Source organism: Acipenser ruthenus, chromosome 54 (genome assembly GCF_902713425.1).
Source record: "Acipenser ruthenus chromosome 54, fAciRut3.2 maternal haplotype, whole genome shotgun sequence".
Taxonomy (NCBI): Eukaryota; Metazoa; Chordata; class Actinopteri; order Acipenseriformes; family Acipenseridae; genus Acipenser; species Acipenser ruthenus.
Window position 1 is genome coordinate 3,959,582 of NC_081242.1, and position 21,126 is coordinate 3,980,707.

At 41.1% G+C, this 21,126-nt stretch overlaps 2 protein-coding genes across 9 annotated transcripts in view; one reads left to right on the forward strand and one right to left on the reverse strand.

The window, feature by feature from the left end:
* The window catches only part of LOC117398113 (TOX high mobility group box family member 4-like), a 32,855-nt gene extending 24,089 nt beyond the window's left edge, over positions 1 to 8,766 (forward strand). For both annotated transcript variants that reach the window (XM_033997085.3, XM_033997084.3), the window contains exons 8-9: positions 335 to 471; positions 7,171 to 8,766. In XM_033997085.3, the coding sequence (XP_033852976.2) occupies positions 335 to 471; positions 7,171 to 7,231 (198 nt within the window). In that variant the 3' untranslated portion in view covers positions 7,232 to 8,766. The remainder of the gene's footprint in view (positions 1 to 334; positions 472 to 7,170) is intronic.
* A 6,338-nt stretch (positions 8,767 to 15,104) lies between these two features.
* The window catches only part of rpgrip1 (RPGR interacting protein 1), a 99,168-nt gene continuing 93,146 nt past the window's right edge, over positions 15,105 to 21,126 (reverse strand). For all 7 annotated transcript variants that reach the window (XM_059016800.1, XM_059016802.1, XM_059016801.1 and 4 more), the window contains 2 exons: positions 16,338 to 16,468; positions 15,105 to 16,121 (listed from right to left, as the gene is read on the reverse strand). In XM_059016800.1, the coding sequence (XP_058872783.1) occupies positions 15,991 to 16,121; positions 16,338 to 16,468 (262 nt within the window). In that variant the 3' untranslated portion in view covers positions 15,105 to 15,990. The remainder of the gene's footprint in view (positions 16,122 to 16,337; positions 16,469 to 21,126) is intronic.

Here is a 21,126-nt window from a genome sequence, read left to right on the forward strand (position 1 = left end):
TAAAGCATCATGAGAATTAACTAATGCAGTATTTTGAATTGAAACTGTTCCATAAAACTGATCTGTTGCTGACACTTGTGTTGCAATGCTACAGCTTGCCAAAATTTCCAGCTGTTACTGAGCTTGGAAGCCATAAAACTGCCTAGTTCTAGTTGTTAGAACAGTAGTAGTTACACATACAAGTCTGTTCTTGTGCGTAATGCAACAACATTTGAAACATTGTCTTCTACAGGCTTTTCCAACCTTTATATACAGCATTCTTTTTTAGCACAATGACTTCTAATATCTTCATACATTGTGCATTGTAATGATCCCCCACTCTTTGTTCTCTCAGATGGAGGTGGAGCTGGTGAGTGGCTCACCCCCCCCTCCCAGTCGCTGTGTGCGTGCAGGCTGCACCAACACCCCTGTGGAGAGCCAGGACTGGGACCACGAATACTGCAGCAACCAGTGCGTGGCTGACCACTGCAGGTAAAACAACACTGATCTATAGATACTGTACAATAGGGCTGCACCAACCCAATATTCACGCTGAGCTCTCCACAGAAATCAGGTGAGGGTCATTGGTGTCGATCGGGCTGATTTATCATTCAGAGTGAAATACAGACCTCTGTAGTTCTTTTAAAGTAATCTTATTTTTCACTTTGACATTATGGACTTTTTTTGTGTTGACCAGTGGCAAAAACTCCTAATTAAATCCATTTTGATTCCATGTTGTAAAACAATAAAATTTGGAAAAGTCCATGGGGGGGAATACTTTTGAGAGCCACTATATATATATATATATATATATATATATATATATATATATATATATATATATATATATATATATATATATATATATATATATTATATACAGTGCCTTGCAAAAGTATTCAGACCCCTGACCAATTCTCTCATATTACTGAATTACAAATGTTACATTGAAATTTCGTTCTGTTTGATATTTTATTTTAAAACACTGAAACTCAAAATCAATTATTGTAAAGTGACATTGGTTTATGTTGGGAAATATTTTTAAGAAAAATAAAAAAACTGAAATATCTTGCTTGCATAAGTATTCAACCCCCACACATTAATATTTGGTAGAGCCACCTTTCGCTGCAGTAACAGCTTTAAGTCTTTTGGGGTAAGTATGTACCAGCTTTGCACAGTGTCGGAGTGATTTTGGCCCATTCTTCTTGGCAGATTTGCTCCAGGTTGTTCAGGTTGGTTGGACGACGCTTGTGGACCGCAATTTTCAAATAGTGCCAGATTTAACCTGGGCTTCAAAACAATTTTTTATGTATAGTGCTACCCCTCCGCCTATCAGTTTCTGTAACACCTATCACATCGTAGTTACTTGTTAGTGCAGTAGCTTCAAGTTCTAACATTTTGTTTTTGACTTTCAGCATTTAATAATAAATGTAATGGCTATCTTACCTGAGTTTTGATGTAGTCTCCCTTCTGTTTTTTTTGTTGATTTCTCACCCCTTCCTTTCTAGTTTAAATGCTTCTGAACCTCCTCGAGGATCCTTTCTCTGAGTAGATTGGTTCCCTTTTTATTTAAGTGCAGTCCGTCCCGCCTATATAGATAGTCCTTGTTGTAGAATGTGGTCCAATGTTCAAGGAAGGTGAAGCCTTCCCGTGTGCACCAAGATTTCAGCCATGCATTTAGATTATTTATTTCCAGCTGTCCGAATGGTCCTTTGCAAGGTGCCGGCAGTATCCCAGAAAATACCGCAGTGTTGGTCTTGTCTTTTAATTTCCTTCCTAGCTCTCTGAATTTGTTTTGCAGGGATCTAGGTCTCTCTCTTCCAATGTGGTTTGTGGACAATTACTACCAGGTTATTTTTCCTTTTTTTCATTCCTTGCCATTGCCGTTTCTTCACAGTAAACAGTGGCATAGACATGTTTTCATAAAGTAACAAAACAAGGTTTATTTGTGCCTTTTTGTAGCTGAACAAGCAAACGAAAACTGAAACTTATCTTAAACACTTCAAATAAAACAAACTTGGAAATGGTGTTGTAAAATTAAGGCGAAAAACACTGTTTTTGTTTATTACATTCCACATAACAGAAAGTTGCAACAAAAAATATATAATATAGATGACATCTACAGTATATAAAAATCACTACACAACATTTCCAGCAAGTTGGGCACTCTTTAAGCGAGGCATTTCAGAATGACGTGCTTGCCTTTTTTCTGTCCTATGAGATTCTGACTTGTTCTAAAGCAGCACACGTTTTTGATCCAGATGGCCTTCCATAGAGATCAGTATGCGCGAGTGCACATAATCTGGTTTGTATATATATATATATATATATATATATATATATATATATAATGTATAATATATATATATATATATATAATGTATAATATATGAGGTCGGCACGGATAGAAAATCCGGAACTGGGTACCCGCCATGAAAAATACCCGGATACCCCAGTCTTTTTCGTGTAATAATAAAATATCACAATCATTAATGTTTTAAGTGCATGATACATATTTAAATACTATATAATACACTTATATTTAGTCCCTTCAGATCTGTAGACTTGTGTAGCCTTTTTAAGTACTGGAAACATCAAAATAATAATAAACAACACAGGCGAAAACGGAATTTGCAAACTCTGCCAAGAAAATATTTCATTCAAAGGAGGAACCACAAGTGCTTTGCTAAAACATCTTCAAAACAAACATCCCATCCAACTAGGTGAGGCGGACACATCCGCTTCTAGAAAACAAGCGGCACCATCAGCTTTGGAAACGTAAGTTTTTATAATTATTTTTGTGTGTGTGTGTGTCAATTTCTGAACTTGTTTAATTCAGTTACAAAAAACCTACGTCGATGTTCTGTGTTGCAACTTTTACGAAAACTTTTTCTTTTTTCAGATTCGGCTTCAAGAAGCTGGTGGTTGAGTAGAGGCCTTGTGAGAAAGAGAGATCACACGCAATTACAAATGTAATTGCTCAGATGACTGCAAAGGATATGCGACCATGCTCTGTTGTAGATGGCCCTGGATTCAAAAGCCTTTTGGCATTCCTAGAATGTAATTACAAGGTGCCCAGTTAACACACAATGGTTACAATTCCTGAACGTCAGTACACTCAGGCCTCACAACAGCTACGCATAATCTTGCCCAGAGATTGCGGACGAATCATCAGTCTAACAACTGATTTGTGGACAAGCTGCAAGATGGATGCCTACATCACTATTACCTGCCACTATGTAAGCAAGACGTGGAAAATAGAATCATTTTTGCTGAATGTGTGTCAGTTCCCATTGTGCCACACTGCTGATAATATTGCAAGAGCCACTGATATGAAACTTGGCAATTCAGCTGGCTGAAACAATTCCCAGTCACATTAGTTGTGCTGGTCACACTTCGCAGTTATGCATTCAGGAAGGACTGAAATCGGTAAACACACTGATAGGGCTCATCACTCATTCATGGAAACTTGTCGGTCACTTTCGCCACTCGTGTTGCATGTGAAGCACTTCTCAGAGAACAAATCCGCCTTGGGTTACCAAAGTAATCTTTGAAACAGGATGTGGTTACACGTTGGAACTCCACATATGAAATGATCAAAACTCTCCGTAACAATCAACAGGCAGTAGTGACAGTTCTGTTTGATAGGAGCGTTACGAAGCCAGTTGACAGAAAGAGGCTGATATTGTGTGACAATGACTGGGATTTGATGGAGCCTTTATGTGAGGTAATGAAACCCCTGACTGTGACAACAACCAGGCTCTCTGCAGAGGAAAATGTGAGTGCATCTGTACTACTTGTGGCTATTACACAGCTTGTGGATAGACATTTGAAGATACCGAGCTGAGGGACCTGCAATTTGTAACTTTAAAACAAAAGTGGAGCATCACTGCATCAGAGATGCTAATGTCAGTGAAATTGCATTTGGTGACACGCCACGATGACTGCAACATGTCTCGGTCCCTGATTCAAGTCGCTGTCATTCTTAAAAAAATCGTCGCCCTGAACTTTCTCAAAATGGACACCAAAACCTAAAAAACCTGATAGCCACTGTCGGCATACCTACTGAGCAAGAAGCTGAAGTTAAGAACTACCACAAACAAGTGCAAGTGATGGGAGAAAAGTGTCAACACTCAGACAACATCAGTAGAAGAAGAACTAGAATCTTTTTTTTACTTTGGCCAGAAGAACCGGTGACTGTAAATCCCCTAGAGTGGTGGGATTTGGGATTTCCTGCCACCAGCACCCCATCGGAGAGAGTGTTGTCTACAGCGAGACTGACAATCACTGGCAGAGGCGCAGCACTCACACCTGCACATGCAAAAAATTATCATTTATCATCACAACTTGGGAAAATTGTCAGAATCAGCCTTTGAGACACGAGCGGAAGACATGATTGAAGTCTCATTCCATGCAGGGTGATGAAACTGAAATGGAAGAATTGGGTGAAGGGATTGAAGAAAGAAATATAGCGACATCTACCCCGTCGGTCACTCAGTAGAAGAAGAAAGAGAAAAGGAGGCAGTGCATTTCCAGAGGGCATTAATTAGATTATAAACAACTAAAAATATAAACTCCTCAACAGTTTTATTTCATGGAGTGATTATTTGGATTATTTTGCAATGTACGGTAACTTATTTTCATACTATAGGTTACGTTAAAGTAAGTATGTTTGTAATTTATTTATTTGTTGATTTTATAAGTTTCATTTAAAGCATGGTTAATATAGATTTTTTTTTTTTCACATCAGTTTAGCTTATACTGTAGTGTTAATCTACATGATTAGTATAAGACATTACTAGCACACTTAATGCGCTCTACAAATATTTATTTTAACCCAAAACAAAATAGGTCAACGTTTTGTAATGTGTGAGTAATGTTGTTGTCATACTGATTTAATTGTGTACTTTGCACCTTCCGCATTTTGGAGTGCGTATGCTTTTTCTTTGTTAATCTACTTCATTAAAATAAAAATGTTTTCTGGCGTACACCACTCACAATAATGTATTTATTTGTTTAATTATTTAAAAATAAAGGCTACTTAATTGATCTTTTTGGTAAGAAACTATAGCTGTGCAATAACTGTAGATAAAGCATTCTGTATTGGAAGCCACATGGTTATTCACGGATCAGAGTTATCACTGACATAAACCAAAAAGATGTTATGTTGTTTTGTTTCCGATTTACAATTTCCGAGAACAATAGTCGCTGCAGTTATTATTATTATTGTTATTATCTTGGCAAACTTTAGGTGCTTGAGGGGTTAACCATTTCATGATCTCTATGACATGCTTACTGTACCGTTTGCGGTTTCCAGTCACAAAATGTCCTTTGGCTGTGAGGTATGATTTTGAAATAATTATGGAAAATTCCCATAATTCAATTTGCATATGCATGCCTTCCGCCATCGTGACAATGTAGCGTGGTTGTCATGTGGTTCTGAACACTGCTTCGTGCGGCGCTCCAGTGTCCTGGTGCTGCATACTGTCAACTGACACATCCTGAAGAAATAGGACTTGGCCTATTGTGGCAAGGTAGAGGTTCCCTGTCACTGAAGACTTAAACTCCAAAGACATTCAGGTGTGCCTGACCAGTATGAGAATGCAGCAAATGGCTTTCTCATGAATGGTTGGCCAATAAGTCAATTATCCCCCTAGGTAGGCACCATACTCTGCCAAGATTATCTATTTTTTGTGTTTTCTATCAGTTTGTAGTTTTTAAAACACAACTAATTGAGGTTTTGGTAGTTTCAAATGTCACTAGAACAAAGAAATCTAATCCACATGCAAGTTCATAACCTCTCAGTTCCAAACTAGTGCCACTGCAAGCACACCCTGTCACTTTTTACCCTAGATCTAACCCTAGACAATGCAAAATTGAAGAATAACGCCAGTTCGGTTAGGACTACGTGGTACTTTAGCCTCACAAAAGTGGCCATAAGCAATGCTCGAATGCATAACAAATGCAACTTCAAAAATCTGCCCAAAATCCGCGGATACCAAAATGTTTTGTTTGATTCTTGTAGATCTTTGGGTGATTTTTTGGAGCCCCCCCACGTGAGTTATTTGGGCCTAAACTTGGTAGAAATACCAAAAATTATAATTTGAGAGGGGTAATGACCAGTGGGGGGACTTGAAATGTCTTTATCTAGACAATGTGGGGAAGCTATAAAAAGGCCAACAAGATGCTCGGATATATTGTGAGAAGTGTTGAATTTAAATCAAGGGAAGTAATGTTAAAACTCTACAATGCATTAGTAAGACCTCACCTAGAATATTGTGTTCAGTTCTGGTCACCTCGTTACAAAAAGGATATTGCTGCTCTAGAAAGAGTGCAAAGAAGAGCAACCAGAATTATCCCGGGTTTAAAAGGCATGTCGTATGCAGACAGGCTAAAAGAATTGAATCTGTTCAGTCTTGAACAAAGAAGACTACGAGGCAATCTGATTCAAACATTCAAAATCCTAAAAGGTATAGACAATGTCAACCCAGGGGACTTCTTTGACCTGAAAAAAGAAACAAGGACCAGGGGTCACAAATGGAGATTAAAGGGGCATTCAGAACAGAAAATAGGAGGCACTTTTTTACACAGAGAATTGTGAGGGTCTGGAACCAACTCCCCAGTAATGTTGTTGAAGCTGACGCCCTGGGATCCTTCAAGAAGCTGCTTGATGAGATTCTGGGATCAATAAGCTACTAACAACCAAATGAGCAAGATGGGCTGAATGGCCTCCTCTCGTTTGTCAACTTTCTTATGTTCTTATGTGTTTCTCAAAATTCTGAAGCATGGTCCCTAAGGTTCTTGCAGCAATTCCCTACAGGGTAAAGGGTTAGGCTGAAGTTCAAATAAAACTTGTTACTTACCCCTCATCTGGCAACTTGCCAAAAGTGAGTTAGGTGCTCCTGGTATTTTCTTCTTGAAATCCCTATTCGTTACGAGTCAAACAAGGTGCTACAATAGCATCTACAGTAGCGTCTTAAGTTGAGACCAGGGTGATTTTTCACTTTAGGTTGACCTTTGCCAGGGTCACACCTCGAAGGGGAAATTTAAGATTAGCATTTCTGCTCTGTGGGCCCGAAAACCCCAGGTGAATTTTTCTAGCAAAATCTGAGACGGTCAGGAAACAAAATACCCCTTTGCTGGTTGAGCTGGCGTGGAATGACCTGGTTGTTTTTTGTTGTGTTTTCCCAGGGATATCTTCATGGCTTGGTGTTCGATCAGAGGACACAACATGGCAGCGACTGTGAAATAAAAACATACTGGTGGAGCAGAAACAGCAAGCTACAGAAAAAACATACTGGACTGAGGAGCAGAAACAGCAAGCTACAGAAAAACATACATACAGGAGGAGGGGGACTTTCCTCACCCTGCACCCAGTCCTCTTCAATTTTTTTTCCGTTTTAGAAACTTTCGCTGGGAATTTCAGTTTTACAAATATAAAGAGAAGCTGATTGTGATAAAACTTGGGCAAGACGTTTTTAGGACAAGTTATTGAGAGGATCGGAATCTGAAGCGGTATGGCATCCTGTATGTCTGACTTTTGTCCAATTGTTATGAAAGTTTACTGAGGACATTCTTCAGCACAAGTTTAGAGGATCAGAATCTAGTGCGGGACAAGCTTATTTTTACATCTTTGTATTTCCTTTCAAAATGTATTTAATATTCTTTTAATTTAGAATTAGCAGGAAACCAATAGTACATCTTTATTGTAGAAAAAAAAAACTGGTACCCCATCAAATTACATATCAAAGAAAGTAGACAAGCGCTACTGTGCAGTAGAATGAATGAATCAGATGTCATTGATATGCATTGGTTTCCTTTGTGTAATATCTTAATAGAATTTATATGTGAACAAATACAAACATGGTATGATTGAGTAATTCCGTATTTGTTCCAGCACTATCAGAATCTGATGAGAATATCAGAATTTGTTTGTGCGTGGAGGCTGTCAATCTGTCTGTCTGTATGTATGCCAAACTTGTGAGCTGCTTACACAATTTATAATGAAGCTTGCTACAGGCATTCTAGATCACAAGCTATTGAGAATATCAGAATATGGGGGCACACGGATGGACCTGTCATTTTTACTTGTACATACGGTGGGGTATAGGCCATTTTCCCAGATTCTTATAGCTATATTTTCTATGTAAATACAGTGAAACCTAGCTATAAAGTACATGGTGCTAACAAATTCCAGTAAATCTTATCTAATATATATTGCCATCACTTTGTAGATCTCACATTTTCCAATATGAAAGAGACTTATGTTCACCCTTACCAGAATGTATGCGTTTTTCATATAGGAAAATCTGAGACCAACAAAATTATAGCAATATATGCCAGGTAAGATTTACTGGAGTTATTTTGCCAGCACCATGCTTTTAAGAGCTAGATTTCACTGTTTAAATATGCATCAAAATGTAAAGCAATTCATACCAGATTATAGTAAAATAAACCAGGTGGCACCCCATTATCTCCTGTTAAAGAAAGGAGAGAGACTTTTTTACAGTAGAATTGGTATTATTTATTTCAGACCTCATCCTTTTGATTCTGTCATTTATGAATTCTGTTATATGAACAAATACATTTCAAGTTGTGTTTGTTCCAGTATTTGTCTCCGCTCTTGGTTTTACCTGAACTATACTATAGACAGGTTGTCCTTATATAGCTGATATTTAATACAGGTTTGATTGTGTTGGGCCAACATACAACAGTTTAAAGTAAATGTTGACTAAAATTATGCAAATAAATGTCATTGAAAAACCACTATAAATATGTACATAAAAAGTAGTGTGTGTCGAGCTTTATTTTTTCGTTTATTTTAGTAATTATTCTTAAAGCTTAAAAGTATAGTTTCAAATTTCATTTTAATGCTTTATACATTTTCCTAACTAATTGATGGTGTTTTCAGCCATTCTGAGAGGTTCTGGGTTCTGTTGCATTTGTCCCTAAATCTACTTTACCTGCTGCTCTGAGCTTGTCTTCAGACTCCTAAGTGCCAGGCACGGACAGCATTCCTCATTCCATTCAGATCAGTGTGACCTTTCCTGGCAGCCCACCTGCTGTCTGTGTGTGTAGAGTAGGTGGAGCTTGAAGTGGCCCACCCTCCCCACTGATGGACTATGACAGAAATATCCAGGAAGCATATGAACAGTAGCACAGTAAGGTATATGTAATAAAGTCTATTATTAGCATTATTATTATTGCTGCCTTTTAAGCTGACAAACATTTGGTTTATTTTGATATGCAAATATTTATCTTGTGCTGTAGGTCAAACGTTCTGATGAAAAGTGTTTTTGTATAAATGTTTTTTTTCCCTGAGCTCAAAGCCACACTGCATGACGTTCCTATCATAGCCCCTGCTGCTGCTACAGGGAGTAGCAGGAGGATGTCTGTCTGCTTGTCTGTTTGTCTGTCTGGCTGTGTGTTTAGTTCACATTAGAGCAACAGAAAGAAAGCTTCAAGGATGGAGGAAGCTTGTGTGTCTGCCTGTGTGCAGCTAAAACTACCATGAGGGAATGTAAACAAACCGGGGAGCCAAAAAAGATCAATTTCTAATGAAGCAGGCTGATTAACATTACACGAGAGTAGATGTTAAAACTTCATGCTGATTTGAACTCGGCTCTCATAAGCACCAACTAAGTAGCTTTATAATAAACTAATGTGAATTTGTGTCTCCATCCATTTGCGTTTCCTTCCATATGATGATGTAGATATCCTTCTGTCTGGTGTTGATGGCTGAAGTGTAATGCTGGTCATGGATCAGCTTATTTGCCTCCCTAAACTATACTCATAACCAATTAAAATACCAGGAAATGAATTTTGTAACTTAGAACAAAAATAAAATAAAAAAATATGGTGGTTGTACCCACTACTTGAGAATAAGCAGGGAACCAGGCTCGTACGGAAAAAACTAAGTGCGCGACCCCTCCCTTAGGCTGAAGCCGTAAGCATGTGTACATTTTTCTTGCTCGCAGACTTTTAGACGCAGACAGATTTGGTACAGGTGCACAATTGGTATAGTCATAAGGTTTGTAAAAAAAATGAAAAGCAAATGCTAAAGTTAATTATGCATTATTTTTTTCCAAATTTAAATTAGAAACAGACAACAAATTTCTCTTAAAAGAAAAAAAACAAAACAATTCACAACAAACAAGACAAAATGCTAAGTCACGCAAAGCTACACAAATAAACACATTTACAAGTCCCAAACGATCTAGGAGTTTATCTTGACTCAGAAATGTCTTCATCTAGGCAATGTGGGAAAACTATAAAAATGGCCAACAAAATGCTTGGATATATAGTGAAAAATGTTGAATGCCGCTGTACACTCCATCATTATTATTTACAGGTGTTTGCCATAAGGCTCTGGACATTGTTAAATAAATCAATAAACACCCTTGCACCTGAAAATCATTGTCTGTTTGTTTTGTATCCACTCTGCACTGCACGCACCTGTAATCAATCACCACTTTGCCACACGTGGCATCAGAAGCGGGTAAGTGAGTGGAAAATGGTCGGGAGGGGCCTTGTATTGTTAATGTAATTTTGGGAAATGTGAAAACCCATGCATTAGTGGACACAGGGTGTGGTCAGACCTTAATTAGAACATCTCTTGGGCGGTATGTTGTGGCAGTCACAAGGTCAGGTGGCTATCTCCTGTATCCATGGAGACACAGCAGCATACCCTACACTAAAAGTATATTTATCGGTCAGTCCGATAAAACGTCACCTGGTAGCTGGGGTGGCGGAAAGGCTACCACACCCAATAATTCTGGGTCGAGACTGGCCAAATTTTAGAGAATTGGTGAAATTGATGGCAGTCCTGACCGCACACGTAAACGTGGCAGATAAAGACGAAAGGGAAATGATTGGTAATATTTTTCCCTTTCAAACTGAAATGTTTTCTCCTCTGTTCCGCCCAAGAAAACAAATAAAGAGAGAAGGATGCTGAAATGGGAGGGAGCATTAATGAGACAAGACTGGGGGCTGGTGGGAGCCTGCTACAATGGTAATTAACGCCAGTCAAAGGGGGTCGGAACGCAGTGTGACCGAGAGGGCGAGGTTACTCCCACCCCTCTCAATATACCGGACATGTGGCACTCAAGGGCGGACATAGTCTGGGGCCAAAATAATGACCCCTCACTAATGCACACTAACTTCTTGTCTTATACGTTACAGCAAGTATACAAAATACTACAAATACGTCCCATCAGGATGTCTGTTTCATCCACAGATGGACGGTTTGGTGGAACGCTTTAATCAGACCTTGAAGTCGATGCTGACACAGTTTGTAATGCAAGAGCAAAAACATTGGGCATCGCTTCTCCCAACCTCCTTTTTGCAGTGAGAGGTGTGCCTCAGAGTTCGACAGGGTTCTCCCCCTTCGAGCTCTTGTACGGCCGACAGCGTCGCGGCATCCTCGATCTGTTGAGAGAGGGGTGGGAAGAGCACAAGGCTCGTCCAAAAATGTAGTGCAGCATGTGCTCTTACTAAGAGATCGCCTAGATTTGGTTGGTCGTTTGGCCCAGGACAATCTCAAATCGGCTCAGCATCGACAACAGCAGTATTACAATCAAAATGCATTAATTCGAACCTTTCGACCTGGAGACAAGGTAATGCTGCTGCTTCCCTCCTCAGAATCAAATGGTAAATGGCAGGGGCCATATGAAGTGATTTGGGCTACAGGAAAGGTGAATTATGAAATTAGACCGCCCGATTGCCGTAATGAAAAATACATTTATCATATAAATTTATTAAAGGAAGGTCTTATTTATAGCCCCAGACAATGTAGAGGATGATTTGGGCCCCGAGCTAGAGATCTCTAGCACAAAGGATATTTCGATGGGGGAACAATTACTTCCTGAAAACTATCTATATGGTAATATCCTGGGAGACAGCCAGCATGGTTTTAGGAAAGGGAGATCGTGTCTAACTAACCTGCTTGATTTTTTTGAGGATGCAACATCGACAATGGATAATTTCAAAGCATACGACATGGTTTATTTAGATTTCCAGAAAGCTTTTGATAAAGTCCTGCATAAACGATTAATTCTCAAACTGAACGCAGTAGAGATTCAAGGAAATGCATGCACATGGATTAGGGAGTGCTTAACAGGTAGAAAACAGAAAGTACTGATTAGAGGAGAAACCTCAAAATGGAGTGTGGTAACCAGTGGTGTACCACAGGGATCAGTATTAGGTCCTCTGCTATTCCTAATCTACATTAATGATTTAGATTCTGGTATAGTAAGCAAACCTGTTAAATTTGCAGACGACACAAAAATAGGAGGAGTGGCAAACACTGTTGCAGCAGCAAAGGTCATTCAAAATAATCTAGACAGAATTCAGAACTGGGCAGACACATGGAAAATAACATTTAATAGAGAAAAGTGTAAGGTACTGCATGCAGGCAATAAAAATGTGCATTATAAATATCATATGGGAGATACTGAAATTGAAGAAGGAATCTATGAAAAAGACCTAGGAGTTTATGTTGACTCAGAAATGCCTTCATCTAGACAATGTGGGGAAGCTATAAAAAAGGCCAAAAAGATGCTTGGATATATTGTGAGAAGTGCTGAATTTAAATCAAGTGAAGTAATGTTAAAACTTTACAATGTATTAGCAAGACCTCACCTAGAATATTGTGTTCAGTTCTGGTCACCTTGATACAAAAAGGATATTGCTGCTCTAGAAAAAGTACAAAGAAGAGCGACCAGAATTATCCCGGGTTTAAAAGACATGTCGTATGCAGACAGGCTAAAATAATCTATTCAGTCTTGAACAAAGAAGACTACGCGGTGATCTGATTCAAGCATTCAATCTCCTAAAAGGTATAGACAATGTCAACCCAGGGGACTTTTTTGATCTGAAAAAAGAAACAAAGGCCAGGGGTCACAAATGGAGATTAGATAAAGGGGCATTCAGAACAGAAAATAGGAGGCACTTTTTTACACAGAGAATTGTGAGGGTCTGGAACCAGCTCCTCAGTAATGTTGTTGAAGCTGACACCCTGGGATCCTTCAAGAAGCTGCTTGATGAGATTCTGGGATCAATAAGCTACTAACAACCAAACGAGCAAGATGGGCTGAATGGCCTCCTCTCGTTTGTAAACTTTCTTATGTTCTAAATATAATTCAGTTGTTTCTGACCTATAAGCAGTAGGGAATAGTCCAATAGCAAAGCGGTATTCGTAATTGAAGGTTTCAAATGGACTGAAGTGCAGCCAATCCATTGCCTTATAAATGAGATTTTAGAACATAAATACATAGTTTAAAAAAAAAATACAAAGTTTTAAAATATAGTGCACAAACAGCAAAGTGATTTAAAGCAGTAAGTTCAGAAATAGAGCACCACACATTATCAAATGCATGATTTATTAATATTTTGTTTCAAGTGAGACTAGTCGATTTTTACCTCAACATATCCTACTTAAGCATACTATGTAGAAATAGGATATGCTTATCTAAATCCCCCAAAAATGGGTAGTTAACTAAACACAGAGGTTTGGGTTAGGCATGATGTACTGGGCATAGAGAATATTCAAAACTGTGCCAAGCAATATTCAAATGACAGATTTTAAAGCATTAGCAAAAAGCTGGTCTGAAATTTAAAGCACAATTTTGCTTTTATTTGCTTTATAGCCATAACTTATTAAACACTGTTGCGTAATTTAAAAATACTAAAAGAAACTTCCTGTAGTGTCGATTTTATTATGGATGACTATTCTGCAAAACAAAACTTGAAATACCCACTGCTAATGTACTGCCAGTACTTTGAACTTTCAAAGGTTTATCCTATATGCAAACGGGGAGTTTTTTGTTTCTTTCAAGCAGAAAGTAACCAAAGAGCTGAACTGTTGGAGTAGTGTCTTTCAATGGTCAGTGCTGGATGGATGCTTATTATCAATCTATACTTCTGAATTGAGAGCAGCTGCTTTTAAAGTTTGTACATGCCTTATGATAATTTTTTTTTGGTAGTCTGTGTGTTGGGCTGTATTTTGTATGAAAGACAGGCTAATGTAGTATGTATTTGTATGGAAGACAGGCTGTCTGTAATATGTGTTTGGCTGTGTTTTAAGAGCCCTGTCACATTCAGCTGCATTTGTCACAGCTAGGAGTAGGTTTCTGAATGGAATAATTGATTTTCCAAATATGTATTCCAGAGTAAACTCTAAATAGTGTTGGTATTCTGAATAGGGCAGGAGGAATACAGCTGAAGGCTGCATTAACTAGTGACCACTAAATATACTGGTTAACTCCAGAACATTCAGCTGTATGTTTACTCTAGAACTAGGGAAAGAAACAGAAGACTACAAGTCCCAGCATACCTAAGTACTTGCTGCACCAGTGAGGGATGATGGGAGCTGTAGTTCTTCAGGTCTCTGTAACAATTTTTTAATGTGGCTCCAATACTGTTTCATAACTTTCGGAGCTATAAATTTAAGAAAGAGGCATTTCCTAACATAACAAATTATCATTTCTTATGCAAGGGGAGCGGGTGGGGAAGTCATACAATTCTATAGGGGCATACCCAGACGGGCTGGTTAATGTTTTGACTGGAGTTTTACAAGATCTGCAGGGTTGAAAGAGTTAAGCAAGAAGATGCAAACCATCTGTGTTCAGAATAGGATGGTCTGTAAAACCAGGGATTGAAAAGAATGTGTTCTGCTGCCCCATTTCAAACAGTTCTTCAGAATAGGTAATCCCTGTATTATCACTTCTTAATGTAGTAATGAATAATAATAATAAACATGGTCAGTGGCTATATTGGCACTCCTATGATGACACACAAAGGGTAGCGATCTTTGCAATCCAGGTGACCTAAGTATCGCTGCAGGTGAAAACTAATATACATTTGATATAAATCGGTCTTGTGGATTTTTTTTCTTTTCTTGTGCTGTATATCTTTTTGCCAAATTTTTGTTGTACTGTTTCTTTTGCAGACATCTTGCACCCTTCTGTGGATACATCTCTTTCGTTGGGTATCCATTATCTACCTGTGTTTGATGCAGAATTTCTTAGCAATTATTATGATGGAATTGTTTTTGACTTTTGAGTATAATAATTTTTTTTTTTTTTTTTTTAAACTGTTTTTTTATAAGTTGAATAAACAAGACTCTGTTTTGTATTATTGTAAGCATTTTATTGTATTGACTTGGTAACCAATGATTTCTATAGTTCACGGCTTGGCTCTCAAAGATGCGCAGCAGGGTCAGGCCTAGTCAGCTCCTCCTCTGGGATTGTAATCGGCTCAGATCTCACAATAACTAAGCAGGATTCTGCTTCTCAAAAATCCTGTAGCCATGTCTCCTGAAGTAACTGCTCTGAGTTGTTTGTCCGACTCCAGCTCACCCCAATGTTATCCCCAACACTCCAGTTATTTTTGGTTTCCACCAGTTTAATGTGTATTTGTCTGGTGATAAATAAGAACACGAGAAAAGGCTGTTCAGCCCATCAGGGCACATCCCTTGTTAGCACTCTTTTTTTTTCATGTTCCCAGTGTTTTAGATCGTACTACATCACCTGCTAGGCTATTCCATGCATTTTATCACCCTTGTATGAAAAAGAGAGGGGGTTTCCTACCTATTGTTCTAAACTTACTTTTACTCAGCTTCCATTTGTGCCCTTTTGTTCTGTCTACATTTGAAATTGTGTCTTGGGTTAACTTTATCAAGACCATTTAGGATTGTAGAGACTTTGAACTTTCCCTTATTATTTTCTAGACTGAAGAGATTTATTTCTTATAATCTGGCCTCATGGCTCATGTCATTAAGTCCTGGGATCAACCTAGTTCACCTTCTCGAGTGCAATGATGTATGCAATGAGGTGACCAAAACTGAATTTGACAGACTAAATACAGTCTGTAGAGCAATTGCTGTTTACATTCTCAGATCCTCTCTTGTGGGCAAGAGAACAAATACTTAGAATAACAAAACAACTGTCCTGACAACAGGGGTTGAGCTGAGCTGTGCGCTTCACTGCAGAACTCCACAGAAGCCTGGCTCGCTCAGTCGAGCTCCTCTTCCTCCTCCTTGCAGAGGTTTTTAAACTCCCAGTAGATGCTGCACAAGGTCTTGGCTGCTTCCAGAGACACTTTGAGTTTCCCGATCGACTCGTCTGGGTTTCCCACACTGACAACTGAAACACAAATAGAACAAACACTGTCACTCTGGAATGGTACTACACTGCTGTCCTGTCTCCTCACTGAACTACAGAAGTAAATCTGTCCAGTTTACCCCCACATTCTCTGTCTCTTATGGTACAAGACTACTGTCTGCCTCCTCATTAAGCTAAAATAAGTGAATCCATTAACGCTTCAGACCCTGGCTATTTGTAGATATGTAATGGACTCACTGTCAATCTGCTGCTCGATGACATCATTTCCTGTCCGCAGAATCTCTGTGAGGTCAAGGTAGGCATGGCCAACGTCCACACACTCCTCTTCCTGTTCATTCATTGGCTCACTCACCACTGTGAACTTTAACCTTGAGGTGAAAAATAAAATACAAAATTCAGTTACGTGACACTGGTGCGATGTAGATACTATCAATAATCCAGCTCATATACTACTGACTCTTCTGTGGGTCCAGTAGTGTCAGTACATAAGAAAGGTTACAAACGAGAGGAGGCCATTCGGCCCATCTTGAGCGTTTGGTTGTTAGCAGCTGATAGTTCTCCTTCATGTATGTTGTGTCAATCCATAGTTACCTGGATCTTTCTTTGTCATTGTATATTTTTTTCATTTTTTTTTTTTTTTATATTTACACATCATGGGGATCTCGGTTCTCTTCTAAGGATCCCAGTGCATCCAGATAACGCTCCCTCCTGCAACAGTGCTGGTTCCCTTTCAAGTACGAAATGTAACCATTGCCGAACGGGTATTAACCTCTTTAGTCATGGCCTGCTCCCGAGGACATAAAATGACAGCACTCACAGACCTCCGCACCACTTTTCCTTTCAAGAACTAACAAACTTACACAAATTTATGTTGTATTTAAAACAGTAGCTTTATTAGTTTTATTAATTATGGATATTTGTGCACAACAGCCTGTTTGTTATGTCCTGCTGCAGCAGCCTTGTGTCCTGCGTGAAGCCAGCAGCTTCAGTTATTTTATTCTTATTTTAGGTTCAGCCAAAATTACGAGACGGTTTGTATATCAATAAAGTAATTTCTTTACTGTATTTTGTGTGAGATTGCTTTTTTCATTGTTTTTTTTTCTGTTTTCACAGAGACTAAGCACAGGTCTCTGCAATGTGTGCTGCGGCACAAGTGTAGTGAGAGCAGCTGCTGAACTTGGCAGTGCTGCGCAGGACCAAGAGGCTGCTTCGGCTGCGCTTGTTTGCAATCTCTGCCACAGCATCTTGATGCCATTTTGGCGACGGCTCCATCACCAGGACTGTTAGTCTTTCTAACAAGCAGGCTTCCCTCAGTCTCATGTGGGTGGCTCTGTGCCAAGGGAGAGCCGTCTTCACAGTCGTCTTCATCTGCCTCCCCTCCCCCAGCAGCCTGTGATGAGCCTCATCTGGGAGAGATTCGGGAGAGCCAAGATGGATCTCTTTGCCTCCCAGGAATCAACCCACTGTCCCCTTTGGTTCTCCATAACAGCAGACAGGGACCCGCTGGCGATTTAGATGCCTTGGCACACCAGTGGCCGAGGCAACTGTTATAAGCCTTCCCACCACTTGCCATGTTCCTGCTGTGTCTAGCAAAAATCAGACACAACCGGGCCAAGGTGCACATAGTAGCCCCTTATTGGCCAAGGAGACTGGTCTTTAGCCCTTATGCAGCTCCTGAGCGGTCAGCCATGGAGACTGCCCAAGCGCCGCGACCTGCTCAGTCAAGCACTGGGGACCTTACGGCATCCCGACCCATCGAGCCTGCAGCTCTGGGTCTGGCCCCTGAACAGCAGCATTTGAGCTGTCAAGGTCTGGCCAATAGGGTTACTGACACCCTGCAAAATGCCAGAGCAGAGTCCACGTGTTCCCAGTATGGGTACAAGTGGGGCATCTTTCAGACGTGGTGCCTGCCTCAGGGGTTCAACCCCACGACCTATCCCATGGCAGTTATACTGCAATTTTTGCAGGACCTGTTTGATGAGGGCAAATCTCCATCTACATTTTAAAGGTCTAACTGGCAGCTATTTCAGCTTGCCATGTCAAAATTGACTCGGTCTCCCCAAGAGCTCATTTCCTGGCAATTTCTTAAAGGAGCTCGGCAGCTTCAGCCGCCTATGAACGATATTGTTCCTCGCTGGAGGCTTAACGTAGTCCATTTAAGCCCTTGATTTCAGCTGAGCTGAAATTTGTATCGCTTAAAGCGTCTTTCTTGCTGGCTATCACCTCCGCAAAGCGGGTGAGTGAGATGCAGGTAATCTCAATTGTGAAATCCTGCTTAATTTATGCACAAGCCAGGAGAAAGGTTACGCTCTGTACCAATCCTGCTTTTTTGCCGAAAGCTATCTCTGCATTTCATGTCAACCAGTCTTTTAAATTGGAGGCTTTCCATCCACCTCCTTTCCAGTCTGACAATGAGTGGCAGCTCCATGCACTCTGCCCTGTGTGGGCACTAGTTTATGTTGACAGGAAGAAAAGTTCAAGGCAGTCCAAACTATTTTTTGTCTGCTACGGGGCGAAGTCCCATGGTCAAGCCTTGTCTAAACAGAGGCTGTCCAAATGTATTGTAGATAGTTAGTTAGAACTGCCTATGAGCGAGCCAACTTGCCCCCTCCAGAAAAGCTCACTGTCCATTCCACCAGGGGCATGGCAACTTCCTGGGCTTTGTTCCAGGGTGCATCTGTCAAGGACATTTGCAATGCAGCGGTGTGGGCTACTCCCCATACCTTTACTAGGCTCTACAGACTGAATGTCGTGGATCTTAAAACCCTGGCTTTGGAACTAGAGTGTGAAGGGCAGCTTCCAAGTCATCCCTTACGACACAAGCATAGAGGTGAGTTTCTCCCTCAATTTTTAGCCCTAGCTACTTGTTACTGGGATTCCGAATGGTAACACACAAGGCAGCCTCGGCTTAGCCTTATAGCACTCCAGTCGTTCCGCAATCTTGCCCTTGCAATGGATTGGTTATACTGACCCAGTCGGTAATGGTTACATTTCGTACTTGAAAGGGAACGTTAGGTTATTAAATAGAAATGTAACAATTAACCTTCAAGGTCGCTGCATCCATGATTGCAGCAGGTTTGAAGGAAAAACGACACTGAAGTCTGTGAGCACTGTCATTTGATGCCCTCGGGGGCGGGCCATGACTGCATCACAGACTCTGTAGCACCACCGCAATCGCTCTAGATCTCCCTCGAGGGGCAGAACGAGAGCTGAAACGCAGACCAGGCGAGGGATATTGCCGAAGTAAAGGGCCAAATGGCCCAGATACTCGAGCACTTAAGCAGGCAGCAGGTCCCCCCTGCACCTGCCCCAGCTCCACCAGCGCCTGCCCCAGAGCATACCCCGGTTTCACTAGTGGTTGCGACAGAGGTTGAGCAACAGGATGGCTGTTCCTAGCGGCTTTCTGGGATGAGGAGTCCTTCTTGCAAATGGAGACTCGGGACCCAGACCTGATTCAGGTAACGGCTCCAGCTCCGAACTCGCCTCAGAGCCTGAGATTCCAGTACCCTCAAACTCGGTTCGGGCACTGGTGGAAAGGGCTGCCAACTTCCTCCAGGTACCCTGGAAGGCAAGTTCCGAGCACTGCAGGTCTGTTTTCAGACCAGAGCAGACTTCAACCCCCCAGCCTTTTCTGGCATTCCCGGACTTCCTGGAGGAGTTCAAATCCTCTTTGTAACACCCGGCCTCGGCGCCCAGCGTGTCCAAGAGCTCAGCCGCACTCACCTCCATGGAAGGAGCGGAGGCGGTAGGGCTCATACAGTTCCCCCCCTGGTGGACTCCACCATAGCGGCCCTAGTGCGGGCCCCCCCAGTAGGAGGTCTATCCAAGGATCCTGTATGCCCTAACGGCCAATGCAGGATCAGATGCCCACCTGAAAAAAGGCTTATGCGGCCAAAGCGCAGGTGACACACCTTGCAAACACAGGAGGCCTCTTGACGGCCTACCTGGATGGCATGCTGCGCTTTGTTACCCTTCCCGAGCCGCTAGCTTCAGAGCTATGCGCAGTCTCGGGCACTTCATTGCAAATATTGGGTTTCCAAGGGCAAGCCCTGGGCAGAAGCCTGGCAGGCTTAGTGGTGGCACACAGACAGCTGTCCCGGATGTGTACAAGTCTGCCTTATTGGACACGCCTATCTCTCCTGGCCATACTTTTGGACCAGCGGTAGAGGAGATCCTGCAACTCTCTCAGAGAGCGAGAGGCATCTCTCCCATGTCTCGGCACGGGGAAAGGGGAGGCGATGGCGTCCGGCAGTTCCCACGGTAACCGCCTCCAGGCCTCCACGGCAAAGAGCCAGCAACAAGCACAGGGGAACGCTGGACGTGGGGCCCCAGCACGCCAGCGCCCAGGGAGACAGTTCCACCGGAACCACCCCAGGCAGCCTCCACCCCAGCCTCAGCAGCCCAAACAGCCCAAAAATTCTTAAGCCGTTAAATATAAAGGAATCAAATGTAATGGTTTCAAGGGTTTCACAGTAAATGCTGAAAATTAAAAGTAATTATTCAATCCAGTGTTTTCTGCTCAACACTATGTTTAGCTATTTTTTTGCAGCAGTTCTTAGTTGCCTGGTTAATTGTTTAAGTGCTTTTATTGCAATGCCCTGGTTCTCATTTAATTAATTAGCTTTATAACATTAAGCCATTTGGTCAATTTCTTGTTAACAGGCACCTGACTGGTTTAGGGGGGAGGCAGTTTTTGTGGCGAGAGAAGGGTGTGGCGTTTGTTCGTTGGTGTTTTGAAAAAGAAAGAAAACACTCAGGAAAGAAGGAGTATCTAGACTTTAATCCTGATTATAATTAACTTCTTGAGCTGAGTTTTGTTTGGCATTAGCAAATTAAGAGTAATGTATTGACGTTTTTATCCACCATCTGGATCTCTGGGCCTCGTCTTACCAAGCCGTTCCTGGTTTCCTCTGGAAGGATTATTCAAGGATTATTCAACTAATCTATTTGTCCAAAGAGAAATTGTTTGTTAGGTGGACATTTCCTACACCAGAGGAACCCTAACTCTGATGCTGCATCATTTCCT